The 15,125-nt window shown below is 40.5% G+C and overlaps 1 protein-coding gene across 1 annotated transcript; it reads left to right on the top strand.

Annotated features, from left to right (window-relative positions):
* The first annotated feature begins 4,984 nt into the window (after positions 1 to 4,984).
* Positions 4,985 to 8,333, top strand: NPS (neuropeptide S). Its single transcript, XM_074960015.1, has 3 exons — positions 4,985 to 5,045; positions 5,161 to 5,242; positions 7,701 to 8,333. The coding sequence occupies exons 1-3, from the start codon at positions 5,038 to 5,040 to the stop codon at positions 7,875 to 7,877; spliced, it is 267 nt and encodes an 88-aa protein (XP_074816116.1). The 5' UTR covers positions 4,985 to 5,037; the 3' UTR covers positions 7,878 to 8,333.
* The last annotated feature ends 6,792 nt before the right edge of the window (positions 8,334 to 15,125 follow it).

Below are 15,125 nucleotides of genomic sequence, written 5' to 3'. Positions count from 1 at the left end.
CACTAGGGCAACTGAGAGCATGGTTCAATCCTCCCTAATAAACATGGTGCCAACTAAAATACTTAGAGCAATATAGTGATCCGCTAAGTTTCAGAAACCATGTTCTAGTAATGCTAGATAAAGGTTTGATAGATCGATTAAAGTTAATAGGAACTTCCCATCAGGGCCGGTCCACAACATTTTGGCACCTGAAGGGGGGAGCTCAAATGACGCCCCCATATCCATAGGCGCCGACTCCTTGGGTGCTCCGGGGCTGGAACACCTACGGGGAAAAATTGGTGGGTGCTCTGCACCCACCGGCAGCTCCCCGCCCTGCCCCAGCTCACCTCCGTCTCTGCTCCGCCTCTGCCCCTGAGCATGCTGCCGTGTCCTGCTTCTCCCCCCTCACTCCCAGCGCTTGCGCCGTGGAACAGCTGTTTCGCACGGCAAGCCTGGGAGGGAGGGGGGAAAAGCGGTGTGCTTAGGGGAGGAGGCAGGGCTGGGGTGGGGATTTGGGGAGGGATCCAATAGGGGCAGGGAGGGGCGGGGACTTTGGGCAGGGGTGGAGTAGGGGTGGGACCGGGGCAGGAAGGGCGTGAACACCCACCGGTGCAGAAAAAAGTTGGCGCCTGTGCCCATACCCCCTTGCTTGGGCCAAAACTTTGAAAGGTCTCAATTCTGCCTTCTTCCTCTTCTACTCCTCTCATGGTACTGCTCTGCTACCTACCCCAATAAAGGAGAACTAACTTTAAATGCCTTGTTCAAAAATTTGAAGTAACACTTAACTTTCATATGCCTGAACAGCTAATGTAACTTTTCTTGTCTGCATAGTAAACACTGGCATTTTTATCTGTTTGAATAATCAAAGTGGTGCTTTCCGTGCCTTCTAGGTTGTAAAGATTTGAACTGCTTCCTGAAGGTCCACGGTCTGGGCCAGCTCATGCTCTATTGAGATGGTTGCAAGGCCAACCAACCGCTCCTGTGTCATTGTGGAGCGTAGATGTGTTTTTATTAACTTCGGCTTGGAGAAGCTGCGTTCTCCACTGGCAACTGTTACATGAAGTGTTAGAAGTATGCGCAGAGCAACAAAAGCATTTGGAAAGAGGGTGGTCATCTTGTTTGTGCACATATATTCCAGAACAGCCTTTGGAATTGATCCTGCTGAAATGTATCTTGAAAGGGCTTTCAGTTCTTTACCTAAATCACTCAAATCAGTATCGTGCATGTCATCATGTGTCAACACTGTCTCTAGTGCCCTGCATTGCTGGTGTAGGTCTTCTTCAGGTATAATGAGGAGTTTTGGAATATCATACAACATCCCAAATATACTGCCGTGTTCCTTGAGCTGCATGAAATGTTCTTCAACTGACTGTATTGCACAATCTAGCACCTGGTTAAAGAATTCAACTTTGAATTGTTGGGGTCTCTTATGGGATTATCCCATGCCTTGTAATCAAAATATCATCTTCTTCGGTGACTCTTGTATTCTTGAATGGGTGGGAAAATAGCTTCAGTGTGAAGTTCCTCTGCCAACTTCTGTGTACTCTTCAGAACATTTTGAAATGCCTCATCTGACCGGTAAGACTGTAGGTCTGACTTTGCTTTGTCCAGTTGTTCCATTGCTCCAGATATATCAAGGTCCACACCTTTGAGTCTCTTGCTTACAACATTTATTTCAAACAGTATGTCATGCCACAACACTAAGCCACACAGAAATTTGAAGTTATATATGTTTCTGGTGATTCCATTTCTCTCTGCCACTGTTCTCCCACGAACAGTTCCTGTCATAGCATTATCCTCCATAATGGCAACTATGGCATCATTTATCTTCCCAATTTGGTGTTTGATATTGCCTCCACTCGACTTTCCCATCGTGTGGCACTCAATGGTTTCATTGTTACAGAGGATGTTCCCAGATGTTGCTTCAAAATTTGCCATTGATGAGTTGATGCAGAGAAAAATACATAGATGCTTTGAATTACATTAAAAAATTCAGCAGCCTCACTAGAAGCTGATCCTGCATCACTGACCACCAAGTTCAATGAATGAGAACTGCATGGGACAAAAAAAGCTCGAGGGATTAACTCTCGGATCTGTGTCTGCACTCCTCTGTTCTTTCCTCTCATGTTGGCACCTGACCTCTCATGTCAGCTATCGCAGTTCCTGTATCTTCCAGCTTTTTAAGAAGCACATTTGTCATACCAGCTCCTGTAGTATCGTCAATGTCAATAAATTCTAGAAAATGCTCTCTGACAGTCACCATTGCAGGGACATTTTCACTAGGTTCTGTTGTTGTTACAAAACGTACTATTAAAGTAATTTGTTCTGTATGGCTGATGTCAGATGTGCAGTCCAGAATAACAGAATAATATTTTGCTGACTTCAGATCTGCCACAATCTTCTGTTTGACTTTTGTTGCCAGTAGCTGTATGATCTCATTTTGAATGGTTTTTCAAAGGTAGTGGTGTGTGTACATTTCTTGGGTGGTGACTCTTCTTAGATGCTCCTGGAGTACAGCATCAACTCAGCCATCAGCGCCACAATTTTAAGGAAGTTTCCATTGTTTGGCACATACAGATGATCTGAAGTGCCATGCAGTGTTAGGTTTTGGGTAGCAAGCATTCTCACAATGGCAATGAGCCTTCTCAGAACATTTTGCCAGTAAAGAGACTCTGATGCAGTCTTCTCTTGATGCTGATCATCTATGGTGGCCTATAACCTTCTTCTCATCTCAAGCTCTTTCCACCTGTGGAATGCTCTCTGGTGATTTGTTGCCATCTCATGGCATGTCTGATTTCTAGCCAGATTTTTCCAGTCCTTTGTTCCTGTAGAACCCAATGTGGCTGGAACATTAGACTGGAAGAGTTTGCAACAAAAACAGTATGCAGCATTTTGTGTTTTTGAGTACATAAGCTATGGCCTCTCCACTTTGTCACCACTGGGGATTTCACGCCGGTAATGTGTTGGATGGAAACTTCTATTTTCATTGTCTTTGGGGAACATGAAGTTTTTCACTTGCTGTGGCCCATGCAGTACAAGGAAGTCCCTCAGGCTACTGCTCAAGTGGGTCCACAGTCCTGGATCATCTAGACTTAAGGAACTAAACTCAGCAGCAGCTGTTTCTTGCACCTCCACCACACTCTTCTCTGATCTACACTTTTCTTCAGGAATGTGCATGGTTACATCCATTTGAGATGGAGATATGGATGCTGCAGTAGCTGCCAGGTCACCTGCACTCTGACTAACTGGAAGATCAGGCATCTCCTCACCACTCACATCCTCATTGGGGCTGGAAGGCTCACTGTGAACATTTGTGTCTAGGTATCTCAGGAGAAGTCCTTCCTGCTTAGATAGAAAAAGAAAGCAAGCAAAGGAAGCTTTTCTGAATGCTGCCCCAGAGGGGCATTTTCTTCTTTCACTCATGACTGCAGTTCTGTGCCAGCTATAGTGGCTCTCAACACTCAATTGAAGGGGACAAATAAGCAGGCTGGTAGCAGGGCCTGAGTGAGGGAAGATATCAGCGTCTTAAGGGCCTAACTGGCACCTACTACTTCAGTTGACTTCCTGTTCTCCTCAGGTGGGTTCAGGGAAGCAGCAGGAAACAGGAAGCTCCCTGAGAAGGTGGTGTTAATCAGTCCAGGCTCCTGGGGGTGCTGGAGAGGTACATAAGAGGCTCCTCCTCCTCTCTCTCCCTGCAGCTCCTGGTGCTTTCTGTTATTCCCTCTCACCTTTTCTCCTGCTTGCCTGTTATGTCTCTTGTGCTTTCCTTCCTCCAGCACACAACACCATCTCTGTGCATCTAGAGCAGAGAGAATACATATGCACCAGCAGCAGACACAATTTTCTATACTCTGGGTCCTCATGGCCCCCCCTCTTGTCCCCCACAGTCTGGCACCTGAGGCGGCCGCCTCAGTTCACCTCATGGTAAGGCCAGCCCTGCTTCCCATCAATAAACAAACAATAACATCAGCAGGTACTGCATGCACAGGCCGATAGATTGATTTAATTATTGAAGCTGGGGTTGAGTAAGATAGTGTCAGCAAGAGAAGAAATTAAAGTCCAGATGATAATTCCAAGAAGTCCAGATAAAGAGTAAATTAAATGTTATACTGACACAGACACTAGCATCCCTCTGCACATCAGTTAGGTGCACTTAGGTTAGGCTCATGGTTTCTCAATATGAATCTAGTTCCATTTGGACCTTGTCAAACTGAACAATCAAACCATTTTAGCTGGAATTGTATTAAATGGAAGTTTAAACATCATTAAAAACTCAGTACAGATGAGGCCTAAACAATATTCTTAGTAAGGTCTGCAAAATGGTGGGACTTCCATGGTGCAATGTGCGGGTTTTCTAAAAGGACCAGATCATGCACGTGAGTAGGGCATTGGCCCCAACATCTTGCTCTAGCTGTAAGAAAGTCAGTTCATTTCAAGAGTCTTATAAATATTGTCTATCTGCTTAGTCTGGTAATAAACGACAAATAGTGGAATGTACCATATAAAACAAAAATACAATTCATGACAGAAGTTAAACAGATTTTTGCTGAGATAAAAAAAGTCCTTGGAAATATTTATTGTTTCTGATCCCAAAGAATTATAATCAGCTTTGAGGAACTGGCAGTTGAAAATACATTTTGACTACTTTTTGTATGCTACTAGCTGTGCATGACACATGTATAGGGTTACTATAGTATACAGTAATTGATGAAACTCTTGTTAAAATAAATTTTTGTGGAACCTTGAGACCTTTTACCATTTGTGCCATGATAAAGGGTTGGAGGTAAACTCACTTGAAGGACATTTTAATGGCAACACTTTTAATGAAGTCAATTGGTAGTTTTATAATGGCAGCTGTGTGTGTGTTCTTGCCATTTTCCCATTTAAAAAGAATAAAAGGCCAACCAAGGATCAGTCAGTCAAACTGAAATAGGATTTGATGACATTTTCACTCCTGAACTCTTGGTATAAAATGGTCATCTAAGAAAGAACTGATAGGAAATGTGAGAAATTTGGCAATAAAACTGCGTAATTGCACGTAAGTGCTGAAAGAAAAAAATGATCAGGTAAAGATATTGCACTTTATATTATATCTTTGGAAAGTTTGTATTGGTGTATATATATGTATATATTAAGTTTTCCTTTTAAAAAAATTAAACTAATTTGAGTTTTTCCTTGCAGTCTGTTCAAGTTAAACTTCATTTTAATTATTTGGATCTCAACAATGCACCTGTGGGGGTGTTACCCAACTGTCCCTTCTACGGTAAGCTACAATCCTTGAACATCATCTACTTCATCTATTTTAAATAGATATTTTAGTTAAATTTAGTTGGATTACTTTTAAACACTATTTGATCAAACTTGTTTTTATGTTAAAGGTGTGGAATAAATATGACTATCAAATGTTGCTTGTGAAGAATTTTTGCTTTAGTTGCTAGCAAGGTAGACAGGATTCTCGCTAAAAGAATCTATTCAGCATGAAGTGTTTATGCTTTTGTGCATGGGATGCAGCTTTTGCAGTGGTTCAGCCATGGGACTGAGAATGGGAAGCACTGAATTCTGACACTGACTTCCACTCTATTTCATCTCTCTATATGAGCTTCCCCATCTGTAAAATAGAAATAACAACACGTATTTACTTCATACTGTTATTAGTTATTATTTGTAAAGTACTGTAACTGTTAGGCATTCTTAATAGGTTTGTATGCTGAAGGATAACACCCAAGCAGTATTGTAGTTGTCTTATTCAAAGGAGCCTATGGGGAAAAAAACATCAGCCTATAGAATGAACAGTAGTATTTTCTCCATATTATGTATCTATGTATTTTAATGAAGTTCTGTAAAGTAGAAGTAAACAGGATATTTTAAAAGCAGTGCATACCAATATTTGATGTCTGGGATGGGGGAAATTACAATAGTAGAATATTAAACTTTATGTGAAGTGCCCCATGAAAGATTATGCAAACATGTTCTGATTTAGATGTTTTGCTCCAAATAGTAATTAAATATGTTCAATTTCCATGTTGGGATGTAGTTTTATTTAAAGTATTTTGCTGTATTTCTTTGTAACTAGAATATTATTTCTTGGAATCTTAGTTGGGATTCCCTTTTTTTTCCTTTGAGGCATATATTTTGTATCACCAGATTTTCATTAATGAACTCTATCTCCACTACAAATAGTATCTACTTGTGTGATTGTTTTCTTTTTATATTGATGTAGAGTTCAAAGTAATCTTCATCAATCAGTCTTCTGATTTTTGTGTGTATGTTTTATTTGTGTCACTGTTTAATACTGTTTCATCTTTGATCATATATTGTTTAGACCTATTTTGAGCCATTTGACTAGCCATATTTAATTTCAGCTCTCATTATGGCAATGATATAGTTTGTCAAATGCTTTTTTATTGTTTAATATATGCCCAATGCCTTTCACTTTCAAATAAGATTAACAGAATGATGACCTTGTTATCCATTAGTACAAATCCTTATATGGGTTGCAATGAGGTCTCTAGAATCTTGAGATGGAATTTGCTTGCTTTATGCTTCTTGAAGATTTTATTGTTTTTTTATAAAAATTGAGAATATCAATTTGTAAGAAAGCCATAAACAGAGAGATTGTGTAATCCAGTGGATGGGGTGTGCTACTGGGAATTTGCCTCAGACTCTCTGGGTGACCTTAGGCAAATCATAATAATAATACCCATCTTTTGTGAAGTGTTTAGAGATCTATTAATGAGAATATTATTAAATAGTAGATGGTATTATTATAAATAATTAAGTACCAGATCAATACTAATATTCCATGGGAATTTTGCCATTGACTTCAGTGGAGCCAGATTTTTACCTCATGGCTTTATATTTAGTGACTTCTCAAACATTAAGCTGAAGATATGTACACATAGACATATACAGTATGTATATTGTACAATATATACCTCCTATTGACTGCTACTGTAATAGGATGAAAGGCTTTACATAACTACTGTATGAGAGGATAGAAAATATAGCTAATTATGGCTCCCTTGGTATGTATTTTATACACTTTTATAATTGTAAAATACAATAAAAGCTCGATGTGTATGTGTGTGAGAGAAAGAAAGAGAGAGGGGGAGAGAGAGAGAGAGAAAGATACCAGACTACTTAAATGCAAATCAAAAATATTTCTGTCATTATTAAGAAACATAATCATTACTGTAACTATAATAGCAAAAGAGAAACCCCAAAAGCTGCTGTGCATTACAGATGTTTCCATTTCTGGTGTTATCTATCTTTTAAACTACATAGATTCCACATAAATCGTAGTGAAATTGCTGTTACATTATTAATAGAAAAATCTTATTTTATAATGGCAAATGGGTACTGTACTCTAGAGGAAAGTGACTGTCACCTGCCACAACAGACAACATCATTCGTGCTACATTGAAAATAACATGTTTCGGATAATAAAAATAACTAGCCATATCAGAATTTTATACAGGTAAAACACCACTTGCATTTTCAGAAAAGCTATAAAAACATCCGATTTGGATACTTTTAAACCAAAGCAAATAGTAGTTCATCCTTGTCATTTTAAGCGTAAATGACTTTTTTGTCTTTCGGCTTTGCTTTTTACAGTGGGCAAGTCCCAGCAAATGTGCAAATCCATAATTATGGCTTTTCTGATCTGTGATATATATTTTTTAAATCTTCTGAGCAATAATCCTTTTTATTTGAATTGCCAGCTGTCCAGGAAATCTGATTACTGTCTCATCCTGCTGAATAGCTGCTTAGCCAAGCTGGACAGGAGTGAAGAATTGACTTTTCTAAAACCTTTCCTGGAGAAGTCTTTCATTAAAAGGTCCTTTCGCAATGGAGTTGGATCAGGAATTAAAAAAATTTCCTTTCAAAGAGCAAAGTAATAAATAACTGTTCAAGAAAGTATCCTCAACTTTAGCATCTAACATTTAACTGTGAAGTTAAAATAATTTGCAATGTATTTCTGTGATAAAACCAAAAGAGACAAATGTATCAGCACGTTCATAATGTAAACAGATGTTTATTTCTAATAGTGCAAGCCAAGTGAAGCAGATCAAATTGTTCAGTACAGGCATTGTTTTCAGAGTTACAATATCATATAGTTTTGTATTGATATAAATGTGTTTTCAGCTGGTTAATTCCCCGTTTGTAAGACTGCAGATTTAATCAGATTGCTCTTGATTAACACAAAAATAGTTCTGTGCTTTGAAAGCATGCACACATGCAACCAACCTTTCGGATGGCAGCATTGTATCCTACATATGCTCATCTTTGGTCGAAAAGATACCCTCATGGTTAATGCAGGGCATAGCTGCACTTTATTGGCCTGATTCTCATTTCCACGAAGACCACTTTACACCACTCTGGTAATATGAAGAGGGTCTTAAAATGTAATTTAAGACATCTTTACACTGCTCTGGAGGTGTAAAGGGCCATTCCTGAAAAAAAGAATCAGGCCCTATGTTTAAACTCTAATTTATTTTTAATATAGTTATTTAAAATGACTTCAGCAGGAAGTAATCTCTTGAGATGTCATTCATTTTCAGGAGTGTCCTGGGGAATCATTCAAAGTCACTGTAGCAGTGCATGTCCCTTTGCTTCAATTAATCAATTAATGTAGGCAACAAACATCTGATGATATCTGCCAAATGTAGGGCTTGCCAATTTTCTGCTGTTATGGTTGTTCTCTAATGAATAGTGGTCCATTTTTGTTTTTTCTTTGCTGTAAAGTAACTGGTTAGATGTTTGTTCTCAAAATATTGTAGATTTTGTCAGCTGGAAAGGTCATCTGCTGAGTTACATTATTTGTGTGAATTTTACCTTGTGGCCATTTCCTTCAAAAAGTGATGTAACAAATTCTGAATGTTGGCTTAAAAATGTAGCAATGTGTATTTGTTCAGATGCATTTTGAATTCCAAAAAAACTATTAATAAATCAATGTATGGATCATTTCACATATCTCATTTGTAACATTATGAAGAATGAAGTGGTGTTATTAGACTGGAACAGTGTTTATTTGTCTGAAGTGTCACAAAAGGAACATTGTCATTAATCACTGTTTTCATTTTAAGGAAATATTGGGTACAAGTGCTCTGCTCAGCAGTGCCCATTGCCTACTGGTTGCAGCTGAGTGTGGGGGCAGGGGAAGTTCAAAGTAAGGGGTTGCTGCTCCCTTATTCTGGGGACAATTCTATATTGATCCTAGTGTACTTTAGAATAGCTATGGGACATGTCTGGAGAGATCTCCAGAGGCCATTAGGGATATATCTACACAGCAAAGAAAAACCTGCAGCTGGCCCATGCCAACTGGGCTCAAAGGGCTCAGGCTGTTGGGTTGTTGCACTGCTGTGTAGATTTCTAGGCTCGGGCTGGAGCCTGGGCTCTAGGATCTTGCAAAGTGGGAGGGTCCCAGAGTTTGGGCTCCAGTTTGAACCCAGAAGTCAACACAGAAATGAAACAGCCCCGCAACCCGAGCCCTGCAAGCCCAGTCAGTTGGCATGGGAAAGCTGCAGGTATTTTTTTGCTGGGTAGGACTACCCCAATACATGCACAGGTTTTTAAAGGTGTTGCCCTATTCAGCATTATAAGTAGGGTTGGCAGAATTTGATTTTAATCATTTATTTTTCAATTTTTATTGCTTTAAATGTTCACAGTTGTGGGAAATTAAAGGGGTGGGTTAGATAATAATTATTTAATGTCAGTAAACATTGAGATTTATAAAGTTAAAGCTTTATAACCATTAAAACACAAATTATCAACATGTCAAAATATACAAAGCAAATATCCTTAAACCATAATAAGTTCTCAAGCAGCATTTTTCTTACTTTGCCTACTTGTAAATTTCAATTATTAGCATTAGAAATTTTTTTTCATTGGGTTGTGTGTGTATGGTGAAATTGAAGTTTACCAGCATTTAACATAGCTATCTAAGGCACTTAGATTTTGTGATTAGGCTTGGACAGACTAGATTTTTAAGTCCCACTTTCAGAAGTCACTTGAGCACTTAGGAGCTTATGTCTCATTGAAAGTCAATGAGACTTAGGCTCCAAAGTGCCTAAATCACTTTTAAGTGGCATTCTACCCAGTATTCACCTAAGTGACAATATGAAGCCTGAACGATATAAAGCCTGAAAAATGCCCGGTATCCAACTGAATTACACAAGTGGCTCTGCCATCTGTTGTCTGATCTTGCATTCACTGCACACTCGATTCTCTCATTGCTGATGCTGTCTTTTATAGGAATGCTAAAATCCTTTCTATGCTTTAAAGGTAGATTTTTTTTTTGAAGGAACATAGAGTAACCATAGTGACCTCTGTCAGAAAATAAGGATGTAAGATTGTGGTGGTGATATTGCTAAGCACATTAATGTTTGCTCCATTTGCCTATACAGTCACAGTCCACTTGATAAAGAGATTTGTTATCCTGAAAATATGATATATAGGGCTACGTTTTCAATGCACAAATACCCATAATGAAGGATGCAGAAATTTTGGCCTATAGCATTATTAAACTATAACAACAAATTACATTGCCATCAATACTTTTTCATTATTCTGTGACAAAACATTTCATTCACTTGCACTGTTTATTAGTTATTCTTGCAAAAACGAGAGCGAGAGGACAACCAGATTTAGAGAGAGAGAGGTGTGATCTAGGGATTGGAGCACAATAGAATCAGCCAGGAATGCCTGAGATCAATCCCAGCTCTTAACAGTGACTTGTTCTGTAGCCTCAGATAAGTCCCTTCACTTCTGCTCGGTTTCCCCATCTGTAAAATAAGTAATTACATTTATCCAGCTATCTCAAATCTGCAGTCAGGATTAATTGATTTTTTCAGTACTTTGAAGACGAAAAGTGATTCATGGGTGCTAAGCAAGAGAAAGGATAGTCTTCTTCTAAGATGAAGCACTGGACTGGGATTCCGAGGATGTGAGTTCTATTCCCAGCTCTGCTACAGACGTCTAGTGTCACCTTGGGCAAACAGTATCACTGACTTCCGTTGTGTGCCTGTTTACACACCTGTAGAATGGGAACAATAATATTGACCTACATCCTCGGTGTGGGGAAGATAAATTTATAAAGACATTCAGACCTTATGGTGATGGATCTGAAAAGCCTTTAAATAAATGTTATTATTCTTTTCTCTTTACTGGATGCCATAATGCATTCTTTTAAAAAGACACTGTCAGTTCAAATTTACTCTCTTTAAACAATGTATGCAGAATCTCTGTCCTGTGAGGGTATTTAATTTATTTTGCTCCAAAATAATTTTTGGGCAGATAAACAGCCGTATTTTTAAATTCTTGTAAATCTGAACCTGCAAATGGAATATGGCTTGTGGAAGTACTCCTCATGTGTAATTATTATTATTACTGTTTAATGTTTATATTGCATTAGTACTTTAAGACCACAACTACATTTGGGCCCATTATCCTAGGAGTTGTATAAACAGCTAGGAAATGGTGGTGCTGACCCCAAAGAGCTAGGAAATTTTATAGGTTAGATTTGCAAACAAAAATGTACTTCAGCTAATAGTAAAAAAATGTACAATCACGAACTATATATAAGTGCCTCTGAGCCACAGCACATAAGAGGCATGTACAGAATTGGTCCAATAACAGATATTACCTTACCCACCTTGTCTCTCAAAGTAACACAAGAATTCTGGACTAATATGTGGTTTCTCAGGCTACTATAATACATGGGAATCAGTCTGTGCATTCGCCGGGGGGCTGTTCTGTGGACACTGCATCAACATCATGGTAATCAAAGATTTCATCAAGACTTCCCCAGGAGGACAAGAAAAACCATTCTGAGATGTGCCATAAAGATAAGACCACCTTTTAAGACTCACCTCTTGTGTGAGTCTTGAGCCCCATGAAGGAGAATTTCAGCCTTTCTAATTCTTTTCCTTGAGAAGTTAGCTCGGAAAACATATATTGATATAAGCAGATATAACAGATCACTACGTTTGAAAGGAACAAGCAGCTGGGTACCATTTATATAGCAGGAGGCTCGCGGGTGAGAGGAGCACAAAGAGATTCCCCATTCCCCACTTTCCCCTTGCCTCCAGACACACATTCTTTGAATGCAGAAGGAGTCGGTTAGATTTGCAGTGTATCCCAAAGACTTCTTCTCTTAACTGCCCCCAAAACATGTAAGCAGGCCTCGCGCACAACCATGTGGTCAGGGTGGACAGGGAAAGGTTGTGTTTATGAAGAGAAGTGTTTCAAAGGCCTGTCCAAAAATACTACCAACAGCTCTGCTTGGTACTGTTTTCAGTCCTCTTTGAGGATGGGACCTAGGTGGCTGCTGGTCACTCAGGCATCTGCTGAGCTGTAGGTAGCATCTGCTATGGCTTCAGCCAGAGCTGAAGACACAAGGAAAACTGCTTTGCCACCAGTGCTGCTAGGTGTACGTGAATGTAGGAAGGAATGAGGGAAACCCACAATGTAGTCCCTGAATTCCACTCTCTGGTTGCGCCAACATCATATGAGAGGGCTTTGGAGAGGAGACAAGGCTAAGATACTGCAGCCTACCACAGCCTGTCTCTCCCCTAACTGAGGCCTACCTGCTGAAACCCAGCCCAGGGTTTAAAGTGCTGGCATCATAGTATCCCTGTACCCTCCATCCACTACACCCAGGTAAGACCTTTCCCCTTTCTCACTAGCTAGAAAAGACCCTAGGAGAAGATCTATCCACCTCAAGAACCAAAGGAGGTCCATTTCCCAACCTGCCTATACTAGAGGTTCATGCTACATATGTGACCAGCCACCACACAGCCACAGGACAACTCAGCTACCATCATCACTGCCAGTAGAGGCTAAAGGTTGCCCACCAACGGGCCACCATTGCTGCTGTGAGAACAGCTGCCAGATAAGGTAGATAACTAGGGAAGCTTCCAGGAGGTGGTGGGATGGGGAAAGCATGGTGGAATTTGGGATGGAGATGAAAGGATTAATGAAATAGGCAGGATAAGTGTAAGAAATTAACTGAAGGAATAAATAAATGGAATTGATGGGTTTATGGAGGGAGGAGGGAAGAGGCTGGAATTGATGAATTTTTCTGACAAGTGGGCTGGAAGAGTCTGGGATTTATGGTTTTTTTCAAAGGGGTGAGGTTAAAGTCTGAAACTCATAGCCTGTGAGCTGGGGTAAGGAAAACAGGGTTGTTACTTGACGGTATTTTGACCAGTCTGGCTAGTTTTTCTACTCTGGTCAGTTGTTGATCAAGTGTGGTGTTTGTCAGGGGTTTTGCTGCACACACATGCAGCTTCTTGTGCTGCAATCTTGTAACTAGCAACCACTCCCACCTTGGCCAGGAGCATGCTGCAGCCAGCACCTGGGTCCTGCTCTGCTTGCACAGTGTGCTGCATCCTCAGCTGCTGACAGCTGAAACTGTGGCAGCTCTGCTCAGTGCTGCAGACTGGCTGGGAAGAGGGCAGAGTAAGGTAAGGAGTGGGGCTGGGCAAGGCAGGAGCTTCCGGGAGAGGACAGTAAGTCTGAGGCTCCTGGGAGATCCTGGGCCAGGGGGTCAGGTTGCTAGTAGGAGGACACCTGAGAAGGGAAGAGGAGGCTCAGATGCACTGTGTGTGGGAATCTATGCCCCCCCCCACACGTACGGTAAATGATGCTCTGTGCACTCTGCTGGGACAGATGGGTTTTATGGCAGGTGGAGTAGAAGAGTATGGGATTGATGTTTTTTCTGAGGGATGGGGTGGAAGAGTTTGGAACTGACAGCTATTAATATGGAATGGAAGGTGAAAGACTGTTTTACCTATGGAATGTCACACAAATCCCTATCTCAGGAAAAGGGCTGCTCAAAAAATTTCTGTCCAAGCTGCTTTTCGACAGAAATTTTTTGTGAGGTGTTTGCTCTCCATGAAAAATTTGAACTTTTTGTCACCACTATAAAACCAAAAATGTTCAGTTTAGAAACAGCACTGTTGTGCTTCGTGTGAATGGCAGCGTGGGTGCCTACTGTCTCCATTCTTCTCTGTAGGCTGGGTTCCCCAGCAGGACACACTCTCCCAGGATGCACAGTGGTCAGGCTACTCCCAGGGTGCACTGTGATGACTCAGCAAAGCAGAGGCTGGTGCATCATGCAGGATGTAATCTGACCAGAGAACCCAACCCACAAAGAAGAATGGGAAGATGAGGCAGACATTTTCAATGGGGAAAAAGCTGCACTTTCCAACCAGCTTTACTGAGGAAAAATATTTCTGAGGAAATGTTTTGTTAAAATTTTGGCTGCCCATCAGTGTAATAATCTCTTTGCAAAGAACTATGCATATTATTAAATGTTGTCTGGTGTTACAGGGTCCCCTAATAAAGACATCTAAGCAGAGCAATGCCGTGGTACAAGGAGGCTGATGTCTATATGAAAAGAATAAATCCAATAAAACATAAACAAGTGACATCTGCCAGATGCCAGTTGGTGGAATTAATATTTTTTCTTCATACTTTATTGGCATAAAGGCAATTAGATAACCTGATATAATGGCACATAATTTTCAATCTCACAGGTAAATAATTTATTGTAATGACATACTGATACAAAGTTTTATGATTACCAAGCATATATTAAAGACATGAGTTTTTTCCTGTTTAGACCTCCTAATTTGCTATTATTTGCAGATGCTCCCACGAGGCCTTGGGGCAGCCCTACAAGTAGCCCCTTACCTCATTTTCCCTCTAACTCTATGCCATCTTTTCCTTTAGTCTATTAACATAGTTTATTAACAAAAAAAATAGTGCAGTCAATAATAAAAGTCCAAATTGCCCCCAGTGCATGTGGTCCTTAAAATCCAGTTTCGTCCTCACCATATCCTGGAGTCTTCTGCCACACCTCTGTACCTCTTCCAGGACAGCAACCTCAGCCCTTCCAGCTGGGGTACAACCCCACTCTTTCAAGTGGGAACTCTTATAGTCTCTCTTCTGGGAGCATTCTTGCCAGGAGAGCATCCCTCCCTCCTCATGGCCCTCTCACTGTTCCTCAGGGTACTCTCTAGCAAGAGTACATAAGCTCCTCCGCTGCTCTCCCTTCCTTCAGCCATCTCTGGCCCTTAGTGCTGGTGCTCCAGCTTACAGCCAGCAGCCATCTCTCTCTGTGGCTGCTCTTCCTGCCTTCA

Source organism: Natator depressus, chromosome 7, assembly GCF_965152275.1.
Source record: "Natator depressus isolate rNatDep1 chromosome 7, rNatDep2.hap1, whole genome shotgun sequence".
In the NCBI taxonomy this organism is placed as follows: domain Eukaryota; kingdom Metazoa; phylum Chordata; order Testudines; family Cheloniidae; genus Natator; species Natator depressus.
Note: the sequence above shows the minus strand (reverse complement) of the source record. Positions and strands in the feature narration are given on the sequence as shown.